Here is a 25646-nt window from a genome sequence, read left to right on the forward strand (position 1 = left end):
CTTATTACATCACTTATTACGTCATGATAAGGACCACTCATGACCAAGCACGCACCATACGTAGGTGTCATGGGCGCTCTGATGGTAAGTAGTGGGTTAATTGTAGACGGTGCTTGGGTTTATGACGTGTGACAGTTCCAGCCACAGGATCAGACGAGGCGCACGGCGCCGTCCTTCCACCCCCCGGGCGCGTGGGGGCGCTCGAGACGCGGGGATGCACGCAGGCCCCCCCGCTCGGCGACCACCCCCGCCCCGCCCCAGTCCCGGCCGGCGGCGCGCGCGCGCTGCACGCTGGCGCACGCTGGCCCCGCCCCCGGGCCCGCCCCCCGTTCCCCGGGCCCGGCCCCCTCCCTCCGCCCTCCAGCCGGCGGCGGTTGTTGTTCGGCGGCGGCGGCCGCAGCTCGGGTGCAGCCTCCGGCCGCCCGCCGTCCGGCCGGTCCGCGCGCGCGGCCATGGAGCTGGAGGTGCCGGACGAGGCGGAGAGCGCCGAGGCGGGGGCCGTGACCTCGGAGGCGGCCTGGGCCGCGGAGAGCGGGGCGGCGGCAGGTAACGGTGCCGGACCTCCCTCCCTCCCCGCGCCCCGAGTGGGCCCGCCCGGCCTCCCCCCGCCGCGGCCCAGTGGAGCCGCCCGAGCGCCGGAGGGGCGCGGGGACCCGCCGCGGGGAGGCCGGAACGTTCCACTCGGGGGCGCCCGCGGGGGGGGGGGATGGGACTCCCCGCGCGGGGGGCTCGCGGGGGCGCCGCCCTTCCCGGGGGTACCGGGGGCACGTGCGGGGCCCGGAGCTGGGAGGCCGAGGGGCGAGCAGCCCCCCCTCGGAGGCGCGTGGGGTGGGGGGGGTGAGGCCACGCGGTGGGTGGGCGCACTGCCTCCGGCCCGGGGCGCCTGGGAACGGCGTCCTACCCGGTCTTGTCGGGGGGGGGCTGCTCTCCGTGTGTGGGACGGTGTAGCACCCCCGTTCTGGGGAGGGGCCATGCTTCCGAGGTGGGCATGGCAGGGGAGGTGATACCGCCCCAGGTGTGCCTCCCCCTTCCTAGACAGTCTGCTGGGGCCGCCCGCTTGCTGGGGTCAGCTCTTGGGATCACCCCTGGGGGCACGTCTTCTGGGTGGTGAAGGGCAGAAGCTGCCAGGGTTGGGGGGGGTCTCTGAGGCCATCTGGGCCAGCCTCCTGATTGTCTCGTCTGTCTCCGTGGGAGTCACTGGACCCGGTTTCTAGCGCGCTGGCCATTCATTGCCTTTCTGGGCCTCAGTTTACCTCCTTATGACAGGAGGGGACTGAGGACAGTGACATCTGGGGGTGCCTTCAGAGTCAGGGCTCTCTCTGCAGGCAGGTGGGGGAGAAAGAGGCGCCCCCCTCCAGCCTTCTCCCTGGACACTGGAGGGCGACTGTTGGCATGTGGGGGCCCTAATCCTCCCTCGCCCTCCAGAACAGCAGGTGTGTGGGGCCAGGTGGCCTGGCCCAACCCCGTGGGCTCTTGGCGAGCCCACTATACCCTGGGCAGAGCCGGGCTGCTGCCCGGAGGAATGGCCCCTTCTCCTCTGAGCTTCCTTCTGGGTCACATTCTCCAGCTTCCAGACAGAAGTTTCCGGATCTGCAGGATCGGCTGCTCTCCTCAGGCAGCCCTCGCTAGCGGAGGCCCTGCAGACACCCACACGGGCATCCGTCCTCCTCCTCCCCCAGGCCTCCTGAAGCTTCCTTGGCAGGCGGGCTATGCTGTGCGGCTGGGGGTGGGGGGGGCAGGGAGGGTTGGGCGAAGTATCTGGAGAGAGAGCACCAGGGCTAGGGAGCTTCCCCCCTGGGCTCTGGACGCCTCCCGCCACTTCTGTCCCTGCTGCCATCTGGAAGTGCTCTGTCGATGACCCGCTTCCTTCGGCCATCCGGTGGCCTCGCCCTTCAGCTAGCCTCAGACATGGTTCGGGGACCCAGACACACACTGTTTCATCAGATCCCTGACCTCCACCATCAGCCCTCCTACCAGGGCTGATTAGAGACAAAACAGCCCAAGACTCAGTGACGATGAGGAAGCCACAGAGCAAACATTTGTTTTGTTAAGGGCTCAGATGGGGGCAGATAAGGTCCCAGGCACCTGGGGTTGCTGGTTCTCAGCACTGGCTGTGCGCGACCCGGAAGTTAAGGGTCCAGCCCCGGCGGTCTGTCACCAAGATCCACAGAAATCTGACTCCCCCAGCAAATCATTTATTTCACTCAGTTTAAAATTAAGAGCTGCTGCTCCCTTTCCAAACTCATGTCTCTGATGTAAATCCTAAGTGTGGGTGATAACCGTCCAAGCTTTTCCTCCTGCTCATAGAAATGTAGAAATCCATAAACACGTCTGCTTCTCCTTCGCCAAGATGGTTCCATGCCCCACTAGGGGTTCTCCGCCTTGGCATTATTAGTGTTTTGGGCTGGAAAATTCTTTGTGTGGAGGCTGTGTCCTGGGCCCCGGAGGGGACTGAGCGGCATCCCTGGCCCCACCCATTCAGTGCCTGCATCACCGCCCCTGAGTTGTGATGACAGTAAATGTCTCCAGACCTCTCTGGTGTCCCCTGGAGACATGGCCACCCTAGGTGACAACCGTTGACCTCACTCTATGTTATCCCATAACTTGGCTGGCTTTTTATCCGCAGGAATCTGAATTTCCCACCCCGGCTGTTGCTATCAGTTACATTCTTCAGAGGGAGAGAATATGGGGCCATGGTTAAGAGGGGGAGAAGCCCAGTCAAACCACCTGGCTTCCACTCAGTTGCTGCGTGACCTTGAAGGGCAAATGCCTTGACTTTTCGGAGCCTCAGTAGCCCCGTCTGTGAAATGGAGTGATGTGTGTGCCTGCTTGGGGCTGGCGGTGAGCCTCACCTGAGCTAGCGTGAGGCAGCCTGTGAGAGTGCTTGGGGAACCTTTGGGACAGCCCATTACTGGTTCAGCCAGCCTCCTGCTGAGGACCATTCTGGCTGCTTCTGGAGTCCACCTTTTCCTGTAAACATCCTTGAACTTGGCCTCTAACTGTGGTACTTGAACTCCTGGCAGTTGAAGTCTCTGCTTTGGAGTGGCTGGGCTGTGGCGAGCAGCTTGAAAATTGTTCTCTGATGCCCACCGGCTTTCCAGAAAGGTCTGGCAGGGGCCGAGAGAGACCCTTGCCCCAGTGTTGCCAACTCTGAATGTTACCAGCCTCCTTGTTTCGGCCGGTCTGATGGAGGTGAAATGATAAACACTGTGTGTTTCGAATCTGGTTACGTAAATGGTCTGGTCCAGAGACGGCCGGAAGGGGTCTTCTGCCGGCTTTTGGGGGCTTGGATGCATTCACGAGGTCGGCTGTTGGGACCTGTGATCTGCCCGGGGGTTTTGGCCTGAGCCGAGGTGTGGTTTTTCCATTTCCCATTTCCCTCCCGTTCTTCCTGCTTCCCTGATATCACAGAACAGTTGGCTTCCCTCCCAGTAGCCCCCCCCCCGCCCCCTCCCACATCTAATCTGGTGGCAGATTATGCTGGTTTTGTCTTCAGAATGGACCCAGAGTCTGCCTACTTCTTTTCTGCCCCACCTGGTCTAGTCCCGTCATCCATCGCCGGCCTGGTATCCCATCTCTTCCATGCTCCCAGCAGCTCATTCCAGAAAACTGACTTAGGTCCCACTCTCCTCTGCCAGTAGCCCTCCAGGACACCCACCTTCCTGGGGTAAAAACCTAAGTCCTCCACGAGGCCCACGAGGCCCTGCATGACCTCCCTCTCTCCCCCTCGGCCACTCTGCTCCAGCCACATGGGCCCCTTGGCTGTTCCTCTGACACACCAGGCCTGGTCCTGCCCCAGGGCCTTTGCACACGGGCCCTCGTCCTTCATATCTATGTTGTTTGCTTCCTTTGCTCTTTGTCCAGTTTCTGCTCAACTCTTTGCTTCTTAGTGACGTCTCCGCCAACACTGGCGGGAGGACCGAGGGAGAGAAAGGAAGACAGCGCTCCCTGCGTGAAGGTCTGGTGCGCGGGGCTGGGGTGAGGCCTGTCGGCAGAGGCCTCTTCTGTGGTTGTGGGCCAGTGGTCTCCCCTTGGAGGCCGGAATCTCCCAGCTGGAATTCTGTCCTGGATACTGCTTGGTAGAGGGACCCTTTGGACCTCTGATGGTTCAGTCCGTTCTGCGGAGAGGCCTTGGAACTCGACCACCCAGTTCTCATCCCAGATGAGCCCTTGGCTAGCCGGGGACACGCCGCTTCAGTGTCTCCACCTGTGAGATGGGTGTGATGAGCGTGGACAGACCTGGAAGCTCCGAAGTGCCCCCGGCAGGTAGCCAGCTCCGTGTGGGCACGGGGAGCGTCCCTCCTCGGACAGATGGTTGAGCTCCAGGAGGCCACACGTGGGCCGCTGCTTCCGCACAGATCCTGGCACCGCCGAGGGTCTGCTGTCGGACTCTGTTTGCACGAGGACGTGTGGGTGCCTCTTCCTTTGTCCTCAGACAGTGCTCATTCAGCACTGATCGGGCACCTGCTGGGGGCCAGCGGGGCTCTAGGTGCAGTGAGCCGGGCGGCTCCCTCGCGGCTGTCATGGAGAACAAGTAGACAGAGCGGGTCGGGGTCAGCAGCCTGGCCGCGGGGGCCAAGGCCCATCTAGCCCCAGTTTTTTCATCAATAAAATTTTATTCATGGGGCACCTGGGTGGCTCAGTGGGTTAAGCCTCTGCCTTGGGCTCAGGTCATGATCTCAGGGTCCTGGGATCGAGCCCTGCGTTGGGCTCCCTGCTCAGCGGAGAGCCAGCCTGCTTCTCCCCCTCTCTCTCTGCCTGCCTCTCTGCCTGCTTGTGATTTTTGTCTTGTGATTTATGTCTGTCACATAAATAAATAAAATTAAAAAAAAATTTTTTTATTTGCACACAGCCACACCCGCAGACTCACAAACTTGTCGGTGAGCACTTTTGCTTGTGGACCTTATGGCTGGCAGAGTCAGAAATACTCATGGTCTCATGCTTTATGGGAAATGTTTGCCTTCGCCTGGATGAGAGTGTGCTGGTCAGCGGCGAGCACGTAGTGGGGAAAGAAATCAGTGTCGTGGTGTTGCCAGGGGGAAGTGACCTCGGGAGGAAAGCAGCCATGGGTCCAGTGTTCTGGTAGAGGATTTGCCTGTACAAAGGCCCCGAGGTAGGAACGAGTTTGACTCATTTGATCCATGGAAACAAAGTCCATGTTTTGGGGGCCCTGAAACAGACAGGGCCAGTCATGGGAGGCTGTGGCAGGTGGCTGGCGTGGCCCAGCACTCTGGCCAGTCGATGGGGAAGAAGTGTCCTGGGGCAGGCAGGTGAGCTGTGCTGAGCCGGGCTGGGGCCTGGATGGAGGCTCTGGGGGGTGGGTTGAGGGGGTTGGGGGAGCTGAGGAACCCAGCAGGGATTGGCCTGTGCCCTGGAGCTGGGGGGGTGGTGATGGGGAGGGCCGGGAAGGAGCGTGTTCCAGTGGGCTCATGCTGATGTGGGAGGGGCAGGCAGGGTCTTGACCCAGGGCTGACCCTGCCATCACCTTGGATGCTGTGCCCCTGGGCAGATGAATTCGCTGCTCCCTATCTCAGCCCATCTCACGGTGAGGATGGCAGGGTCGCAAGGATTCCTGGGACAGGAGCGGGGGAGGCCCACGGCCCTGGGGTCACGCTCACTGGATGAGAGCTGCGTGATGGCGATGTTCATAGCGGGGGAGGCCCAGGCCCTGGGGGGTCTTGGGCTCCCAAGCCTTCCTGCTCGCGCCACCGGGGGCCGTGACTGAGCCACGTGCCACCCCTCGTGACGGGCCTGGTTGAGACCCCGCTGGGGATCGCCTGCTGCCATCAGCTGGGCTGTGGGGCCAGAAGCAGCAGGCCGCCCACGTGTGTTGGGATTACTGCCGTGGGGGATTAGGCACGGGGCCCTGCCCCTGCTCCTCCCCCAGGCCACCCTGGAGGGCGTGGAGAGGGGCCCCACGTGCTTAAGGCAGTGTGATGGCATTTGGGGGACCTAGTTGCTGGCTTGGGTTGGAAAAAGGAACTCCTGACATTTGTCACAGTTGTTTTCTGTCTCGTGCATGCACCACACATGTGTTTCTTGGCCTTTGTTCTGGTTGCCTGGGCTTGCCGCTAAAGGTTTAAGAAGTGGGGTGTGGTTCGGACATTCGTGTGCGAAGGACACCCCGAGGTGGGCTTGGGCTGGTCCCCTTCTCATTGCTGGATAATTCACATCCCAGAGTTCCCCCTCTTTTCTGGGAACCGGGTAGTTGTATCTTTCCCGTATTCAACCGGGCTCTTCAGTCTTTTTCTTATTGGTTTGTGGAAGCTCTTTACATATTGTGAAAGGCTTTTGTTTTTGTTTTTGTTTTTCACTTATGACACAGCGTGAGCAGTCTTTTCCCATCTTCTCTTCCAGCGGGGATGGATGTATTCATGTGGTCAGATTTATCAGTCTCTCCTTCTATGGTGTCTCTGTGGTGTCACGGCTGGAGAAGGGTTCCCTGTTCCGAGGTTATAATTTTTCTAGTACTTTTGTAGTTTCACTTAAAAAAAAAGGCCTTTAAGGTCTTGCTATATTTGGAATTTGTCCTCACACAAGGTGTTAAGAGAGTTGACTGTTCCACGTTTTTCCAGGTGGCTCAGGGTTGTCCCAACTCCGCGTTCTGGATAATCGGCTTTCCTCCCTGATTTGAGATGCCCCCTGATCACATACCAGCTTGCTGCACATGGCTGGTCTATTTCTGGACTTTCTGTTCTGTCCCACTCAGCTGCCTGGTTCTTGCAGCAGGCAAGTCTGTAACTACAAGTAATAACATGTTTCCTTTGAGAAAGCAACAGTCAGACCTGCGGTCAGGAGGAAGGGAAGGTTCTCTCTCGCCCCCTCTGTCTCTAGGAGCAGAGAACGGTCATTCCAGGTGGTTTTCTGGGTTCATCCTACCTTTTCTTTTTTAACATCTCATTTTCAAAAATGTCATGGCCGTAGGAAAAGATGCAGTCGTACGGCAGCACAAGGCCCTTAGATTCACCAGCTGCTGACGCTTCACGGCGTCATGTTATCTTTTTACGGAGGGCATGTTATCCTGTGTGCGCGTGCATGTGTGTGCATGTGTGTGAGGGAGGGAGGTGCTGCGGGTCGTCAGCTGCGGACGTGAGGCCCCCCTGTCCTCACACATCCGTGTAGCCAGTTCCTGTCCTTCCGGCACTTCTGTCCTGTGACGTGGCCGCAAACACGGAGTTCGCGAATGTTGAAGCAGGGCTCCTGCGGGAACCCAGGGTTAGGTCCCCATGAACCCCTGGTTATGACATTGTGTCGTGTGTGTGTGTGTGTGTGTGTGTTTCTGTTTAGTAAACTACGCATTGTTGATTCACTGGCACTGAGCTCGTGGCCGGTGGAAGCTTGTCTAGGGCACGTCACGCACGGTCTTCTGGGCGACCACTGCAGCACTGGGTGTTAAACAGCAAAAATCCACCAGCAGAAAGCACAAAAAGTTATTTATTTATTTATTTATTTTTGAGATTTTTATTTTATTTTATTTTTGTTTGTTTGACAGAGAGATCACAAGTAGGCGGGCTCCCCGCTGAGCAGAGAGCCCTATGCGGGGCTCGATCCCAGGACCCCCAGATCATGACCTGAGCTGAAGGCAGAGGCTTAATCCACTGAGCCACCCGGGCACCCCAAAAGCACAAAAATTTAAAACATGCCCCTTAGTAGGCCGTGGAGAGGGCGCTCGTGTGTGGTCCAGGGGGTGAAGCCCGGAGGCAGAGCGACGTCGGCCAGACACCCAGGTGTGAGGTGACAGGATCTTCACTCCCCTGCCTGGGTCTACGGGGGACCGTGCAAGGCTCACGAGTATCGATTTGGGGTGGCACGTGGCCAGTGGGTGAATGTGCAGGTGTGGGATCTGTGGAGAAGGAGCAGCTCTGTGCCCTGTCAGCAAGGGTGTCCTCTTCGTGGAGTGTGAGGGTCACGTTTAAGAAGTTTAGCCCCGATCCAGTCCACGGTCCACGGGCAGGATTCACGTTTTATCAGTTAATCCAGAATTGTCCTGTTCCCTTGCTAGGGTTCAGTGCAGGGTCACCCTCCAGCACGCAGGCGGCTGGTCTCCCAGGGCCCGATTAGACGGCGCCCTGAGCCCTTCTGCCTGAGTCCTCGGGAGTGAGCCTCGGCCCTCCGCCTGCCCCCTCGGGAAGCCACCTGATGCCCTCAAGCTTCAGGCCCTGGACTTCGGTGGAGGCCTGCGCCTGGCCCATACATGTGCGTAACCGTGTTTGTGGCAAGGGTGGTCAGAGTTCTGGAATCTTCATTCCCTTTTTCTTGAATGCTGTGGCTTTGGAAAACTGTCTGCTGGCCTAAGTGCCGAGTTCTGGATTAATGGCCACCCCTCCCCCCATCCTTTGCAAGGCTTCCTGTTTACCCCTCTGGAAATGCACTTGCTTTGTGCAGTGAGACTGGGGTGGGGGAGCAGGACAGATCTCACTATGGGGGAAGAAGGGGGGGCTGCTGGTCAGGGCTCTGCCCCCCCGACTGCCCCCTGCCTCCAGCCTCGGCACCCCTAGGTCCCCTGCAGCCACACCAAATCCTTTCTGTGCTGTTCCTTAAAACCATCCCATCCCGTTCCCACAGGACCTCTGCCTGTGCTCTCTCCCCCTTAGCAGGCCCTCACCCTGCCCTTCCCCCACTGGCCGACGTGTGCTCAGGGTCCGTCCATGTGGTAGTGCGTGTGGGTGCCTTGGTCCCCTTCTGGCCGGGTGGCGTTTGGTGACACGGATGGCACGTGTTTTGTGTCTCCATTCATCTGCTGTGGATGCTGGGTCGTTTCCACGTTTTGTCTGTTGCGGATAGAGTGGCCACGAATGCGCATGGGCAGGTTTTTGTGTGGACAGATGTTGTCGTGGACGTGCTGGGTCGTGTGGAAACTCTAAGTTTAACCGTTTCAAGAACTGCCAGACTTTTCTGCAGCAGCCGCCCTGCTTTCCATTCCCACCAGCTGTGCGTGAGGGCTCTGACCCCCTCCGTCCTGGACACTGCGTGCTCCTCTGTGTTTGACGCTAGCTGTCCTGGAGGGCGTCAAGTATTCTCACTCTGGTTTTGATCTGTGTTTCCCTGGTGATCAGTGATGTGGAGCTCCTTGTGGGCTTGTTGGCTGTTCGTACATCTTCTGTGGAGACGTTCAGACCCTTTGGTCATTTTTCATTTGGGCCATTTTTCTTTTCATTGAATTGTAAGTGTTCTTTATGTATTCTAGATACTTTTCCCTTTAGATAACTGATTTGCAAATATTCTGTACCGTGCTGTAGGTCATCTCTTCATTTCCTTGGTGGTGTCCTTTGAAGTGCAAACATTTTTTAAAAATATTTTTTATTTAGTTATTTTTATTTTTTATTATTACTATTTTTTAATAGGGTACCATTTAGTAAGTTGGTATCTTTTTTTTTTAGTATATATTTTTAAGATTTTATTTAGTTATTTGGCAGAGAGAGAGATCACAAGCAGGCAGAAAGGCAGGGAGAGGGGGAAGCAGGCTCCCCGCTGAGCAGAGATCCCGATGCTGGGCTCGATCGCAGATCCCTGGAATCATGACCTGAGCTGAAGGCAGAGGCTTTAACCCACTGAGCCACCCAGGCGCCCCTATTTAGTTATTTTTAAAGTAGGCGCCATGCCCAACGTGGGACTTGAATTCATGACCCTGAGATCAAGAGTCACGGCTCCACCCGCTGAGCCGGCTGGGCGCCCCAAAGTACAAACGTTTCGAATTTTGAGGAAGTCTGGCTATTTTCCCTCGGTGGCTCGTGCTCCACTTGTCACGTGCACGAAACCACGGCCCGGCCCCACGCCACAGAGACTTCGCCCTTTTCTCTCCTGAGAGCTTCAGGGCTGCGTTTGTTGCCCCGGTTAGATTCCGCTGGGTTCTGAGCCACTTCTGCATGTGGGGTCCGGCTTCATCCTCCGTCCGTGGGACTCCAGCTGTGCCTGCACCGCTGGCTCAGGCCGTCTTTCCCCCGGGGGTGGTCTCGGCATCCCTGCGGAAATCCGCGGGCCGTGACGTGCACGCCGACTTTGGGGTTCTCACAGACATATTCGGGACCAGTTCCTGACGTCTCTATCTGGCTTTACGGCAGGACCCCACCATCTCAGTGACTGTGGCTTCGCGGTCGGTTTTAAAACAGGGAAACGTGAGGGGCGCCCAGGGGGCTCAGTTGGTTCTGTGTCTGACTTGGTTTCGGCTTGGCTTGGCTCTCAGTCCCCCGTCAGCTTAGCTCACAGCCACCGTGTTCCTTTAAATCCCGCATAATATTCCGCCGTGCACGGGCTGGTCACTCGTTCTGCTTGCCCGTCAGCTCGTTATCGCGCACTTACCGTCTGCCCGGCCTGGAGGGGAGCCCGTCGCCAGTGGAGCCCAGAAGGAGCGCGGGAAGAGGCCGGCGCTGGGTGGGCGAGGATCCCTACCCCGTCCTGGGCTCCTGAGCCTGCGGGTGTCACGGATACTCATTCAGGAACCAGATCGGACTCCAGCCCCAGCCTGGCCTCCAGTCGGAGCACCGGCCAAGGTGGATCCCAGCCTTGCCTCCAGGAAGCCCCCAGTCTGGGAAGGGCTGGAGACACACCCTTGTCGTAACCAGCCACACGTGGGTCCTGGCGGTGACAGTGGCAGCACGGCCTGTCCCATTCCTGTCCTCATCTCTCCTTACTCTGTTCCAAGCCCATGGGCCTCTGTACTGATTCCCCAACTCTTCAGGCATGGTCTTGCCCCAGGGCCTTTGCACTGGCTCCTCCTTCTGCCTGGGAGGCTCTGCTGGCTCTAGTATGGCGGGTCTTTCCCCATCTCCTTCCCTCATGCTTGGGGCTCAGGCGGGAGCCTGACTGCCTGGAATCACGTTCATCCAGTCCCACTGTTTCCTGGATAAGCTCAGGCCAGTGACCTGGCTGGTCTCTTGGAGCCCCGGCTTCCACATGAATGTAGGCAGCCATAGTGCCAACCTCACGTGGCTGTAGGGAGGGTTTGATGAACCACAGGGGGACCAGACTGGGCTGACCGCTTTGTTACCGTGTCTGTGTCCATGCTACTTCCTGGCCGGTTGCTGGAGCTGACAGGAGCTTTTCATTTGGTGGCTCAGAGACACAAAGCAGGCTGTGCCCAGAGGCGCCTGCTCCCCCATTTGCCTCCTGAGCCGAGCCCTTAGTGCCCTGGGCCCAGACCTTGTCGGGACTCCCGGTGTCAGCACCGGGGAGAAGGGAGCAGGTGCTGGTGGCCGGGCACGGTACTGGGCACAGGCCTCCCTGGGCCGTAGCAGGGAAATAAGTCGTGACTCCTGCCTCGGGAGGCACCTAGCCTCTGAGAGAGCAGCCACTGCAGGACCGAAGGAATAAAGAGAAGGCTTGAACTGACCAGGGGTAGGAGTTACCATGGGGATGGAGATCGGCTCAGGGAGCCAGCTTCAGCCAGGCATGTGGGGAGGGTCTGTCTGAGGAGGACACTTTTGATCCGGACCTGAATGCTGAGATGGGGAAGAGCACCCCAACCAGAGAAGTGTGTGCAAAGGCCCTGGGGCAGGGCTGTGCCTGGCGCATGTGAGAAACAGTGAGGAAGCCATGTGGCAGGAGTGCAGTAAGGGGAGGAAAGGTGGAGGGGAGGGCTAGGAGGCCTCCCGCGTAGACACCCCCAACCCACTCTCCTCGTCTGTACTCAGGAGCCATGGGGAAACCCCACGTTTATCAGGTAGTAATTGCTCTGAAACAAATTACCCCAAAATGCAGTGGCTTTAGACATATTTAGTATCTCACAGTATCTGTGTGTCTGGAAGCTGGGGGTGGCCAAGCTGGAGGGCTCCAGTGCAGGGTCTCCAATCACGGCATCTGTGTGTCTGGAAGCCGGGGGGCTCTGGTGTGGGGTCTCTGATCACGGCGTCTGTGTGTCCGGAGCCGGGGGTGGCCGAGCTGGGGGGCTCCAGCGTGGGGTCTTCAATCAGGTTGCAGATGAGCCTCCTGCCTCATCCGAAGGCTTGACCGAGGCTTGGAGGAGCCGCTCCTGAGCTGCTCCCTCGTGTGGCAGGTGGCCTCGGTTTCCCAGGCTATTTACCTGTCCTCAGAGCAGGGTGGCCACTTGTCCCCTGGTGCCCAGTCCAAGAACAAGGGGACACAGCAGTGTCTGACCCATGTTGGGACTCACACGCTCTCGCTTCTGCCATACCCTGTTGGTGACGCCCACGGCTGCTGCAGAAGCACGTGGATGCCAGGGGCCTGGGCCCACCGGAGCCCGTCCTGGAGGCTGCTCCCCCCACCACGGGCAGCTCGCTTGGCTTCAGAGCCTCGCTCTCTCAGCTGCAGAGCGGGGCCGGCGCGGCCCTCTCCCCGCAGGCACGAGCCAGAGCTCGAGTTGAGCCGTCAGTGCACGCCTGACGCAGAGGGACCCTCGAGGTGCGGGGGCTCCTGTGGTAATCCTGGAGCCTGGTGGGCACTGGGGCCTGGTTCTAGCTTGGCTTGTGTCCACATCCTGGCCCCGTCCCGCCCAGCCTCACTGTAAAACAGATCCGGCCCCCTAGGATTCTGGAAGCCTAGACCCACCATGCTGGGGAGACTGGCCCACGCTGGGAAGTTATTGTCAGGTCAGAAGAACACCCAGGTCCCCACCGTCTCCCTAGAGCCCACCCAGCAGACACCTGCACAGGTGACAAGACCCAGGCCGAGGGGCTTCTATCTGAGCAGCCCTGGCTTGCCTCGCTGGCTCCTGGCATTTTAGAATTCAAGTGCAGTGTTGCAGCCCAGCCCTGGCTTCCGGGGAGTAAAAATATATCTGGGAAGGAAACTGGGCCAAGAAACCTCACACGTTGGTCCTGAGACAGCGCGTGCTCTTCTGTGGGGCACCTGCTGGGGGCGGGGCTCGCTCCAGGGGCGCTCCTGCCCTCGGTGCTCAGATCTGCTCGTGCACAGGCCCCGCCTCCGGTGGAGGTCTGTGGTGGCATGTCCCGTGTCCCCTTGAGGAGCCCCACCCCCATGCCTCTGCAGGGTGCCCCTGGCTCCGGGGATGGGTGGGGACCCAGGCCTCAGGCTCCTGACCTGGAGGGCCCTGCCTGGGGACTTGACAGGGGACAGGCAGGCGCCCGCCTGGGAGGACAGCAGCACGGATAGGTGCGGGGGACGGTCCTCAGGCCCCCAGGCGCAGCAAGACTTGAAGCTCACCACGCGTCTTAGGTCAGGGCTCGCAAGCTTTCTGCAAAGGGCCAGATGGTCTCGCTTCTAAGGGTTCGGTTCTGTCGTCCTTGTGCAGAAGCCGCTGTAGATATTCCCACATGAGTGGCCATGGCCGCGTGTCAATAAAACTTTATTTATAAAACAGACGGTGGGTTATCCCTCCCGCTCTCTCTCTCAGATACAGCCTGAGCCTGGGTGGCTCAGTCAGTTTAGGGTCTGCCTTGGGCTCAGGTCCTGCTCTCAGCTCCTGGGATTAAGTCCTGGGATTAAGGAATCCAGCTCAGCGTGTGTCCTCTCCACACACACCTTTGTGCTTCCAGCAGGGCCGGGCCGCCGTCCCAGCAGAAAACAGCATAACACGCCTCCTCTGAGCCTCAGCCTCCCTCTGAGAAAAGTGATGGGAGGCGTTGCCCAGGACAGGCCTGGTGGGAAGCTCGTGGCCTTGCTGGGCCCTCAGCCTCTCATCAGGCGTCCAGCTTGGGTTGTACGTGAGAGCTCCGTCCCCCCCGCTCTCCCCTGAGGCTCGCAGCGGTGCTTGCCCTCCGCCTCCTCCTCTTCCTCGTAGCCCTCCAGGGTTTCTCACTCTGTGAAGCGCACTGAGGTCGGCTCTGTGCAAGGGAGCGGTACGGGAGTCACTGAGGGAGACCGGCGGGGGCGCAGGGAAGTAGCCCGTCCTCCGGAGCTCTCGGAGTCTCGGTGACACTGGGCAGTAACGGCTGCGTGCCACCAGTTGGCCGAAGGTGGCGCCGGCTCAGGGAGCGCACAGCCCGGAGTGTGTGCCTGGGGCAGGGGAGAGTGGTGTAGAGCTCTCCTGCCGGGCCCAGGACACAGGGTGGGGAGGGGGGTCACACGGGTGACCTGATGGCTGCAGGGGACAGTGAACGGTGTCAGGAAGGAATTACAAATTTTCCCAGGCCGCGTGCTTGGGAGCACAGTCAAGAGCTGCAGCTGGTCCCTGAGGGCCTGGGAGAGCCGCAGGAGGGCTCTGCGAGGAAGTTTCTGGTGGCTCATGAGGACAGGTCAGCTCGGGTGGCCTTGAGCCAGCTGGGAGCTGGCGCTGGCTTGTGGAGAGGGTCCGCAGGGCCTCGGGTGCAGGCTCTGCCGCCTTGAATGGGCCCAGCCCTCTGAGCCTCAGTCTCCCCAGCTGGACAGTCGGCCAGGGAGCGCTGCCTCCCGGGAGGGTGAGAGGTTGGGGTGCAGCAGCCCAGCCCTGGGAATGTGTACACGCTGTCGCTCTGCCGTGGGCAGCAGACAAAAGTCGAAGTAGACAGGCTAGTACACTTGGGTACGTTTGTATCGTGACAGGTTTTACTACCTAGGGAGTACCGACCCCCCCCCCCCGCGTCCTCCCCGCCCCCATGCCCCCCGCCCCCCCTCAGCGGCTCCAGAGTCCGTCCCGGCACTGCGGACACAGGGCTGGGTCATTCTGGGGGGCGTCCCGAGCACACTGGGGGCTGAGTGGCGTTCTGGAGCCAGGAGCCTCCACGCCAGGAGCCCCCCCTAGCGTGACAACCATGGACGTCCCCAGATGGGGCGGGACTGCCCTGGGTGAGAGCCACCTTTATGTCACTCCCCCTCCCCGGTCACTGTCCCTGCCTCTGCTGGGTCCCCTCGGGTCCTTCACAGGAGATACTGGCCGATCTGTTTAACCTGCTGGGATCTCCTACAGGATGCTGTGCTTTTCCCGGTGCTGGAATCTGCTACTCAGCAGACAGACCCTCCGTAGCGCTTTGTCCCCGCGGCAGGGCCCGGCCAGCAGGAGGGGGTCGCAGTTCGCGATGAGCTAGTGAGGGAGACGGGAATGAACAGAATATTCTTTGGGAAGCTGCTTATTAGGGACAGTTTCTAATTCCTTCCTGACACCGTTCATCATTCCCGGGGGCTCAGAGTGAAAATGCAAACCCGCGGGCGAGAAGACCATGCCAGAGGACGAGAACAGTTCTGCGCGTCCCAAAGCCTTGGTCTGCGCTGCCCTCTCTGGCGAAGCTCTCGGCTGTTGCCTAGTCCTGCCGCTGCGAGGCCCCACGTGGCTGCCCAGCGCCGCGGCGGCTGTTCTCCTAGGGCTGCGGGCTCAGAGCCCGGATGGGTTTCCCTCATGCGCTGGGCACAGGGGAGCTGGAGAGCCACGTTTCCCCACGGTGTGTCCAGTCCTCGACAGAGACGTGGATCGGGGACGTCCCACATGCGGGACCCTGTTTTCTGCACTTGCTACCTCCACGCGCCATCCGGCGTGGTGCCCTGCCCTGGGTGCCCCTCCTCTGCAGCCCCTGTCTTGGTGAAGGGCCCGCTGTGCACCTGACCCGGCCTCGGGCTCCGCGTCTTCCCCAGTCCTCTCCTCTTGAGCCGGGGATCTCCTCGTCCTGGCTGTCATCCCTCCGGGGTCCTTCCCAAAGCCATGCCCACCTCGTCTTCCCACTGTCCCCCGCCCAGCTCCACGCGACCTGTGCTTGCTGCGCTCAGACCATGTGCCAGGATTGGGTCTGGATGTGGGGTGAACGTCCGTCGGCAAGACGGTCCTGGTCTCTGCTCCACCTGGTAAGGAGCAGGGCGAGAGAGCGGTCAGCTTCCGACAGCGACCCGCGTCAGGAACCAAAAAGACAGGTGGGGCAGAGGGCGGGAGCGGACAGCCCCTCTAGGAGGCTGCACTCAAGCTGGGACCCGAGTGACGGAGGGCAGCAGCCAGCGGCAGGGAGATGGAGGGATAGGATAGCGCCTCCGGGCGGGGCACGGTCAGCACAAAGGCCCTGAGGCCGGTGGACGCAGGGATCCCGTGACAGCGCCCCGCACGTCCGAGTTCCGAGTTCCGGGTCGGCCGCTGTTTCCCACACGTTCACCCACATTCCTCAGGCAGAATCCACTCAAGAAACGCGTATCTCCTAAGTTTGAAAACACCAGGCCGCGCAGGTCAAAATTCACCTTTAACCTGGGGGAAAACTGCATGAGGAAAATTTCCAGCTGTTCGGAGAAGCTCAAAGAATGGGCCGGGGGGCGGGGGGCGCTCACTGCAAACCGCCCGGAGCCCAGCGTTGGCATGGCGCTGTGTCGACGTGATGCGTCCCCCCCTTACCTCCCGCCGCGCACCCGGACCCCCACACCCCCTCCCCGCTCTGGGGATTCGGTGCCCCTGGGGGACGTGTGTTCACAGGGAAGGGCCATCAGCATTCGGCAGATGAAAATTCACCCGAGCGTGAAACCAGGGCGAGGCCGCGTGAAGAGCAGGGGTGGGTGCAAAGGGCGGGAACTCCCAAAGGCCGCCTCCCCCCCCCCCCGCACTCCTGCCGCGGCCCACTCGGCTGGGGTTCGGCTGGGGTTCGCGCCGACGGTTGGCCCTTCGGTTCTCCTGGACTTTCTAAAAGGTCGTCTTTCTTTCGGATCTCCGTTCCGTCTCTCTGCTTGTCCTGCCGTGCTGGCTGGCATCCCACGGCCGCGGCAGCTCCTGGCCGCACCCCTCCCCTTGCGGTGCACATTGTGTGTTTGCCGTGGGTTTTCGCTTTCTTCTGCGTTTTCCCGTTCCTGTCCGTTTCTCTGGTTTCTCAGAGTTTTCGTACGTGAAACTCGGGTTGCATTTTGCTGAGTGGCTTTCTGGATTCTGAGATGGGATCGTAGGCTTTTCACTTTCGACCCCGGGGAGTGTCTTCGATCCCTGTTTCGCTGCCCCTAGGATGACAGCTGCAGAGTAAGATCACGACGTCGGTGGCGTCTGGCCCCTCTGGCCTCCGTGCGGGGGACGGCGTGACCGAGGCCGCTTGTCCGCTCACTCGCAGCACTGCCTGCCGGCGGGGGGGTGTCCGGAGAATGTTCCGGTTGGCGTGCATCGTTGGGCAGTGGTTTTGCAACTGAAGGGACTCGTTTCTGAGACGCGTTCACAGAACCGTGAAACTCACTCTCCTGGGGCGCCCGGGTGGCTCAGTCGCTTGAGCATCCGATTCCTGATTTGGATCAGGTCAAGATTTCAGGGACGTGGGATCGAGCCCCACGTGGGGCTCCACACTCAGCGGGGGTCCCCTTGAGGGTCTCTCTCCTTCTGCCCCTCCCCCAACTCATGCGCACACTTGTTCTCTTTTTCTCCAAAATAAATAAATTCACCCTCTTAAAGGACACAATTCCGTGGGTGCTGCTGCATTAGCTATGTCGCGCCGTCACGACTGTCTAGTTCCAGAACATTCCATCACCCAAGAGGAGCCCGTCCCCATCAGCCATTCCTGTCCCCCAGCCCCTGTGAGCCCCTTTCCGTCCGTGGAGGAGCCTGGTCTGGGCGTGTCACGCGTGGACTCACACCCGCTGTGACCGTCTGCGTCTGGTTCCCACCCTGAGCGTCGTGGGCTCGGGGTCCGTCCCGGGGCAGCGCGGTGGGCGGGGGGGGTGCACCTCATTATTTGTAAGACGGAACAATCCAGCGTTTGAATATATTTAATGCTTTTTTTAATGTAAGGCATCGAAGTTGGACGGAGGAGTTAAAGTTCTATTTCTTTTTTCCGTCCCCAAAGAAGCCCTTGGCAGTAGATCCTCATATCCCTTCTAGAAACGCTCTCCGCGTGTCAGTGGGTGCCCGCGTCCGTCAGCCGTGGCCGCACCGCAGACTGCGCAGAGCTCAGTGCTGGAGAAGAAAGCTGCCAGCCCGCTTGGGATCGTGCCCCTGGGCCGGCTGCGCCCGGGCTCGGTCACGCAGCCGTGGTCAGCAGGCCCCCCGGGACCCAGCAGGCTCCCGCACCCTGGTCCCAGCCCTCCGTTGGGGGCGGCCTGCCTCTCCACGTGGGGTCTCCAGTCTCTGGGCGCCAGGGGCTCAGGGATCGTAGAGGGCAGAATCGGAGGCCGCCGGCCTTCCCTGCGCCCCACGGTTCCTTGTGAAGCACAGAGTCTCTCGTGGCTGCAGAGAACCGGCTGTCCTCACCCGACCCCGGGAGCCTTTCTTCCTGTTCAGAGAGAGGATTTGCAAGCGTGACTCGTGAGCGTCCTGGCCAGCCGAGGCTGCCCAGGACTGAGGGTTGGCACTGCCCCCTGGGGTTCCCAGCCTCCCCACACCTCCCCACGGGGCCCCGCTCTGCAGGCCTGTGCCACGGGAGGCCCGAGGCAGCCCGATGGTTCCAGCTGATCAGGGACGAATTTGCGGCTGGGCCTCAGCCCCACTTCCTGGCTTCTCGGGGCTGCTGGCCCTGCCTGCCTTGTCCTTGTGCTCTCTCGGTGGCTCTGAGTCACGCAGAGCCGGCACCCTTCCTGGGCAGGGAGGGGCACATCCCCTGCATGGAGCCGCCAGACCTCATGCCTGCCCACCTGCCGCCCGCGTCCTGCAGAGACTCTGCACTCAAGAGAGCTCTGAAGGTGTCTGTTGGGGGTGACCGAGCAGACCAGGTCTCCCTTTGGTGGGAGGTACATAACACGGAGGTACTGGGTGCTGCTCTGTGTCTGGGAGACGGAGAAAGCCAAGGAGGTGAGGAGAGTGACCTCAGAGGGGCTGTTTCGGGCGAAGTGGTTGGGGGACAGCTCGGAGGGGGATAACATTTGAGTCTTGGATGAAGCAAGTTAGCAAACCCTACAAGTGTCTTGGGAGTGGTGTTTGGGGGAGGGGCAAACTGTGCAAAGGCCCTGGGGCAGGACCCAGGCATGTCAGAGGAAGAGTGAGGAGGCCTGTATGGCTGGAGCAGAGTTGGGGAGAGGGAGGAATGGAGGGCAGGGGAGAAGATGGGACAGGTCACGCGGGGCTTGGGGACCCCAGGGAGGACTTGGGGTTTTGCCCCAGGGTGGTGGGAGCCCTAGAGGGCTGTGAGCAGGGGAGGGAGGGACCTGACTCGGGGGCTCCCGGGTGCCTTCTTGTGGCCAGTGCAGGGAGGATGGCCTGGGGGCAAGGGCTGGGCTGGAGACCAGGGGAGAGGAAAGGGTGTCCGTCTGTCCATCCATCTGTCAGTCAGTCAACAAACATTAGTAGGTACCTGCTCAGGGCAGGTCACCCCCTCACCTTGAACTCTCTCGGCCTGGCTGCCCCCTGCCTTCTGCCTGGCAGCTGGGAAGCCATGTCCCAAGGGAGGTCTTGGCCCAGCCTGGCCCTTTCTCCCTCCCCAGGCTATTTTTAAAACTTAATTTCCTCAAAATGGGGTGGCTCTTTGGGAAGAGAACGGGTCTTGTCTCGGGCTGGGAGGAGCTCCCGTTGCCTGCCGTGCCTGGCCTGGCTGGCGGGAGCATGGCTGGGCCGCGGGGCCTCCCCAGCCCGCCTGCCCAGAGCAGCCACCACCCTCTGAAGGTGGGGACCCTGGGTGTGAAGCAGGTGACCCTGAGGCATCCCCAGGTGAGGCCGACCCGGGCAGGACTTCTTGACAGACGCTGGGGCTGGCGTGGCCTGGACGTGCAGGGGAGCCGCCAGGCCGCCCTGTCAAGCTGGGAGAACTCAGGGGCAGGGGAAATGGCTTGGGGGGGGCCTGGACCACCCAGGCAGAGAGCCCCAGGGTCAAGGGCTGGGGGCTGCAGAGGTCACAGGTGGGCACGGTTGGTTGGGCTCCAGGGCCCAGAGCCCCCAGGCTGGCCAGGAAGGGGAGGGGACGGCAGGGGCCCCCAAGCCATGTCCAGAAGGTTCTGCGTGCTCTACCTCTGGCCTCAGTCCTTCTCTCTTCCTCCTCCCCCCACACCCCAGATGTAAAACCAACAAATAACAAGTCAGCTTTCTAGCACCTTCCATTGCCTGCTTGTCTTTGACCAAGCCTCAGGATAGGCCCAGGCTCATTCCTGAGTCTAGGGCGCCCAGGCTGGGAGTCCCACACCCACACTGGCCTGCGGGTGGGCACTTGGGGCCTAGGGCACGTGACCAGCCTCGGTCTGTCGGCTTTAACCTCTGGCTAGGGTGGCCCCTGGTGGTCCCTGTGACCATGACCCTGATATCGGCCAGTCACCCACCTAGCCTGTTCCTCTGGACCATCGCCAGCATCTGGCCGAACCCAGGGCAGTGGTGGTTCCGTCCCCCCCACCCTGCCTGCCCCAGGCTTACCCCAGGTTCAGGGTCCTCTTGGGTTCGTTTTTTTTATAAGTATCATTCATAAACCATAATTCATACTTTTAAGCTTACAGTTTAGTTTTTAGTGTATTCACAATGCCGTGCAGCTGACCACACTGATTCTAGAACATTCTCATTCCCCAAAGGGGATCAGCAGTCACTCCCCTGCCCCCAGCCTCTGGCCCGACCTGGTGTTAGAAGTGGAGGGGCCCCTCCTCTGCTGGGGGGAGACCTGGCCCGGGGTGCCTCCCCCAATGTCCACACGGGGTCCTCGGGCCTCGTCCCTCCCCGCCCGCTCCGCTCCCGGCCGGCCTCGTCCACCCCCCACTGGTGGGACCACGCCCCGCCTTGTGTCCAGCCTGGCCCTGCCCTGAGCTCTGGACTTGGGGGTCCGGCTGGTCTCACATAGCTCAGCCGCGGGCACCTGACCGCGGGCACCTGACCGTCCCCACGCCCGCTCCGGCCTCGACGCGCGTCTCACTGAGGCCGCCCTGCCCTGTTCATCACTTCGGCCGGAGTCGTGGGCTCTCAACTCGCTGGTTTCTTCACTTTGCCTCCAGTGAGCAGAGCCCGTCCGCCCTGGCTTCCCACCTGCCGAATCTGCCCACCCCTCTCTCTCCCGCCTCCACCTGGCCGGGCCCATGGTCTCCCACCCGGACCAGAACCGCCAGAACCTTCCCTCCACCCTGGTTCCCGGCTTCTGCCTTCACCCTCCGCCCCCAACCCCGCCCAGTCCATCTTCCCCGCAGCGGCCAGCAGAGGGCGCCCGCGAGCAGTCGAGTCAGGTCCTTCCGTCCTCTGCCCACAGCCCTCCAGGGCTCCCACCTCCCTGGGGGAAAGGCCCAAGTCCTCCCTGGGCGACCTGACCCCTCCTCCCACGTCATCCTCCTGGCTCTCACTCCACCGTCCCGGCCCTTCTCCTGCCCCCACCCCCACTGGGAGCCCTTGAGCGTGTCTGTCCTGGTTGCCCCCTGCCTTCCTGCCAGCTGGACCCGTAGTAGACCCCCAGGGTTAGGAGCGTCTGTTCCAGCTGTGACACGTCAGCGCAGCTGGGTCGGAACCACACACGCTGACTAGCACACACTGGAGGTCGCAAGCCTGAAATGGTCTCACAGGCTGAAACCACGGTGCGGGCAGGGCTGGTCCCCCCTGGGGTCCCAGGGAGACCCGGCTCCTGCCTCCTCCAGGCCCACGCCCCCCCCATCCACCCCGCCGGCAGCACCGGGTCTGCCTGTCTCTGGGGCCCCCACTCTCTGCCTCCCTCTCGTGAGGACACCAGGCCTCCTGGGAACCCAGGGTCACCTCCGGGGCCTTGACTTGCCCCCCTCCCCCGCAAAGCCCGTTATCTGTGGGGAGCGGCCGTCCGCACTCCTTGAACAGATAGTCCTCAGCAGAAGCCCGCATGCCCAGCGAGGATGCTAAGGCTCGGAGAGGTCAGCGGGTGGCTTCACAGGGAGCCGGGATGAGAGGGAAGGGTCTGGATAGACAAACGTACCCGCACCCTCACTGTGAGCCTCTCCCTGTGGCGAGCAGCTCTCCCCAGGGACTGTGTGGACAGGAGCTGACCCCATGGATTACCTGATATCCCCGTGGCCTGAGTGGGGAGCTCCCACCCGTGGGTGTAGACAGCACTGTGTCAACTCAGCGAGTCGCTTGCCACTGGGGACCTGATGTCTTCGGGGTCGGTGCCCACTTCCCACCTTGCATCCACGCGTCCCTCTGTAGGGGCCCGGGGAGCTGAGCAAGGCCGCAGGCACCTGTGTGCAGCAAAGGCAGGGCAGGCCGCCCCTTCTCCGGGCTGAAGCCTCTCCCTTCTCTCCCGCAGGCTTGGCCCAGAAGAAGATGGCCCCGACGGAGGTGAGTGTGCTGTGGCTCTGGGCAGCTCACTGTGCCTCCCTGGGTCCCTCCCTGAGTCTGGCCAGTGTCTTGAGTTTCAGGGAGGGGAGTGGGTGGGACCCGGCCCAGACAGCGAGGGACAGAGGGACAGGAGACCGGAGGCGGAGAGGTGGTGGGCAGGAAGCGGGACAAGTGTGTGCCATGGGCTGCCCTCGGCTGGGGTAGTGCCGGTGGGGGGTCAGCACTGTCCCTGGTGCTGAAAGGAGCCTGTGGGAGCGTGTCTGTGAGTCCTGCGTTCCCGGAGCCGCCCAGGATGTGCCCCGGTGTGGCATCCCGGTGCCTGCGCCCCGGCCGCCGAGCCCTAGACCTCCATGTCCCCTAGATGCCACCTGGCACGTGGGGTCCTTGTGGGGAGGCTTTCCTGGAGGGAGCAGCTACAGGGCAGTGGGGAGCTGGTGAGGGCGTGCGCCTTCCCATCGCTGAGGAGAGCCCACCCCCTGGTGGCCGGCATGCAGAATACAGGCCGTGGAACTGAGGGGCGAACGTGGGGGTTGGGGGGGTGTGTGCGGTGGGGGGGGTTGTTGGCATTAGTGGGGCTGCCCAGACCCTGGCGTGGGGCAGCGGGGCTGTGCGGGTCAGGTGGGTCTGAGCACTGTCAGCTGGGGGCCGGACGGGCAGATGGGCCCTGTGGATGGCGCAGATGCACGGGGCATGTCAATGTCTGTGACACTCCAGCCTCTGGACTGGAGGGCCACCAGCTCCCTCTGCTGGCCAACCCGGGCCTTGAGCCTGGGCCCCTGCCACCCCTCTCCTCTGGGGAGTCGCTCACACAGAACCTTGTCATGCCTGCCATGGCTGTCCCCGTAGGAGGCGCAGGCCGGTGGGACCTCTCCCCTCAGTTCACAGCCATTCCACCCCAGGGGTCTCAGCTGGGCGACTCCGCCCTAGGGGATACTGTGATGTCTGGGGACATCTGCGCTTGTTGGGACAGGGAAGGCTGCCCTGAGGGGTGGGGCCTTTGGGAATGACCCGGCCCAGTGCCAGCAGTGCCGGGGAGCCCCTGAAGCCAGGCTGCTGCCCCCCGTGCACGCGGAAGGGCTGGGGTTGCCGATCTTCCTGCTTTTCTCGAGGAGCTGGAAGTCGCCGGTCTGGGTGTGGGCCCTTCTGGATGTGCAGGGTTGGGCGGTGTGGCCCCTGCGGGTGACAGCCTGCCCACAGCAGCCTCCGCACCACATGCCTGGTGAGGACACTGACTCAGCCCGTCTGGTCAGGATTTCCAGGGCACACTGGCCCGGCGGCGCCTCCTTTGCTGATTTCCTGCTTCCTCTTCTCCAGGCCCCACTGATGACTGGACAGCCGGGTCCCGGCCACGGGAAGAAGCTGGGTCATCGGGGCGTGGACGCCTCTGGCGAAACCACCTACAAGAAGGTTCCCTTCTGCCCTCTGCTGGTTGGGGGGGGGACTCCCAGCCGTCCCGGGGCTCCCACACAGGGTCAGGGATGCTCCGTGCCCGTGTCCAGCTGGAGGCAGATGCTCTCGGGACAGGCCCCTCCACGCAGGCCCCTGGTCCCGGTGAGGTCCTTGCTGCCTGTCACGGATATCACAGGCGTCACCGGCAGCCCTGTCTGAGCCTCCGGCCCCTCTGGGCCTGCCGGCTTGTCGGGGGAAGGGGGAAATGCAGTTCTTCCTTCCCCCGGAAAGCGAGGCTGAGCTGATGGGAAGCCCGTGGGACGCCAGGCCAGGCGGGGCCCAGGGAACATTCCTAACGGAGCAGCCAGCCGAGAGGTCATGAGGGCAGCACAAAGTTCGATGTGTTCTCAGTGTGTCCAGCTGTCACCACAGTCAGTTCCAGAAGATTTCCGTGAGCCCAGACTCACCCCTGCCCCATGACCTGTCGCTCCTTTTGCCTACTTCTCAAGTCTGGGCAGGTTTCAGCCCAGGCGCCTGGGTCACATAATGCCAGCAGCCCCAGATGGCCAGGACCGCCATCTCCACACCCAGCTGTGGGTGGGGAAACTGAGGCACATAGCAGAGTGTTGCTGGCCCAGCGCGACAGTGCTAATCACCGGGAGAGTGGGTAGAAGGACCCCGGGTTGCAGACATGAAGTCTGGCTGTCATCGGGCACATTTATGTGCCCCCCACAAAGAAAATCCTGACAGTAGACCCCAGCTGAGTCGGGACAGTTTTGAGAAGTTGGAACCTTCTAGAACCTTGATGGGAAATGGGCCTTGGGGCCGCATGAGGTGGTATTGGAGTCTCAACCAGGCCACCTCCTTGCTGTGTAGTCGTGTGAGCTCAGGGACAGCCCAGAGGTCAGCGTGTCTGTGACACATACTGGGCAGGGGCCCCGATCTCCTGCCCTGGGGTCTGTCACCCTGGGGGCCGAGGGTTTTGATGCAGTGGGGTTTTCCCGCAGACCACCTCGTCCACCCTGAAGGGAGCCATCCAGCTGGGCATCGGCTACACCGTGGGCAATCTGAGCTCCAAGCCAGAGCGCGACGTGCTCATGCAGGACTTCTACGTCGTGGAGAGCATATTCTTCCCCAGGTAGGCCCAGGTCCCGTGCCGGGGAGCGGCGGTCAGGTGCGGAGCGGCCATCGGGTGCTCCACAGCCTTGCTGCTCTCCGCACTCCCTTCTCTGTGGGGAAGAGCTCGGGCCTCTCCTGCCATCTTCTTGGCTTGGAGGTCGGACTCCGTATGTCATGCTCTTAGCTCTCTGCTGAATCAGAGAGATGCAGCGTAACAGCGATTTTAAGAAAACAGGAAAAGAAAACATAAAGTTTCTTTTTTTCTCACGTGAAGTACACTGCCGGGCGGTGCAGGGCTGTGAGGCGGCTCCCCGGTGTTGGGGTCCTCTGTCCCCTCTAGGGGCTCTTCCATTCTCATGTGCAGCTTTTCCAGCCAGTGTTGCCAGGTGGCTGCCTGGGATCCTGCCATCACGCCTGCGTTCCACCTGCAGGAGGGAAAGGAGACTGGGAGCACAGGACCTCTGGGGCAGGGCCTGGAAATGACATGTGTTGTTTCTGCCCCGCCCGTGGCATTGGCTGAGCAGTCACGAGAGGCTGGCAGTGGACTTAGCACGGGAGGGAGTGGATACCGGATGCTGCCCCAGACCGGCCACGCCCTTTGGCCCCAGGGGAGCTCTGTGCTGGTTGCTGGGTCGCACACTGGGAGGCCTCAGGCGCTGCTCTGGGTCGGGCAGTGGGCGAGGTGCCCGCAGCGTCCCTGTCCCTCACCAGCCTCCCTTCTTGCTCCACAGCGAAGGCAGCAACCTCACCCCCGCCCACCACTTCCAGGACTTCAGGTTCAAGACCTACGCCCCCGTCGCCTTCCGCTATTTCCGGGAGCTCTTTGGGATCCGACCTGACGATTACTTGGTGAGAGCCGTGGTCAGCCCGCTGCTGCCGTGCCACGAGTTCTGAGAGGCACGAGACACGTGTGTCTGTTACCTCGTGGTTTCCGTGGCTCGAGAATTTGGGTGCAGCTCGCCACACTTTGCCCAGTGTGGCGGTGGAGGGTAGGCTGGGGCCAGAGACTCAGAAGGACCAGCCTGGGGGATGGTCAGCTTCCAAGCCCATGTCTTGGGGGACCCTGTTCCTCGCCCACTGACTGGGGCCTGTTCCTCAGAGCACGAGCGACAGGACTGTCCTGTCACCCCGGCCATATCACAGGTCCTGCCTCCCTTTGAGGGGAGGTAGG

General features: G+C 61.4%; 1 protein-coding gene across 5 annotated transcripts in view; it reads left to right on the forward strand.

The window, feature by feature from the left end:
* The first annotated feature begins 340 nt into the window (after positions 1-340).
* PIP5K1C (phosphatidylinositol-4-phosphate 5-kinase type 1 gamma) overlaps positions 341-25646 on the forward strand; it is a 48621-nt gene continuing 23315 nt past the window's right edge. For 3 of the 5 annotated variants that reach the window (XR_006608544.1, XM_045086628.1, XM_045086633.1), the window contains exons 1-5: positions 341-546; positions 21936-21967; positions 23282-23374; positions 24364-24494; positions 25207-25324. Coding sequence is in view for 3 of the 5 variants with exons in the window: in XM_045086628.1 (XP_044942563.1) it covers positions 453-546; positions 21936-21967; positions 23282-23374; positions 24364-24494; positions 25207-25324 (468 nt within the window). In the remaining 2 variants the exon portion in view is untranslated. Of the gene's footprint in view, positions 547-5047; positions 5114-21935; positions 21968-23281; positions 23375-24363; positions 24495-25206; positions 25325-25646 lie in introns of those variants that run through there. The other 2 variants (XM_045086642.1, XR_006608550.1) reach the window with 2 other exon arrangements.

This window comes from Mustela putorius, unplaced genomic scaffold (genome assembly GCF_011764305.1).
Source record: "Mustela putorius furo isolate JIRA1106 unplaced genomic scaffold, ASM1176430v1.1 tig00000095_pilon_pilon_pilon, whole genome shotgun sequence".
NCBI classification, from domain to species: Eukaryota; Metazoa; Chordata; class Mammalia; order Carnivora; family Mustelidae; genus Mustela; species Mustela putorius.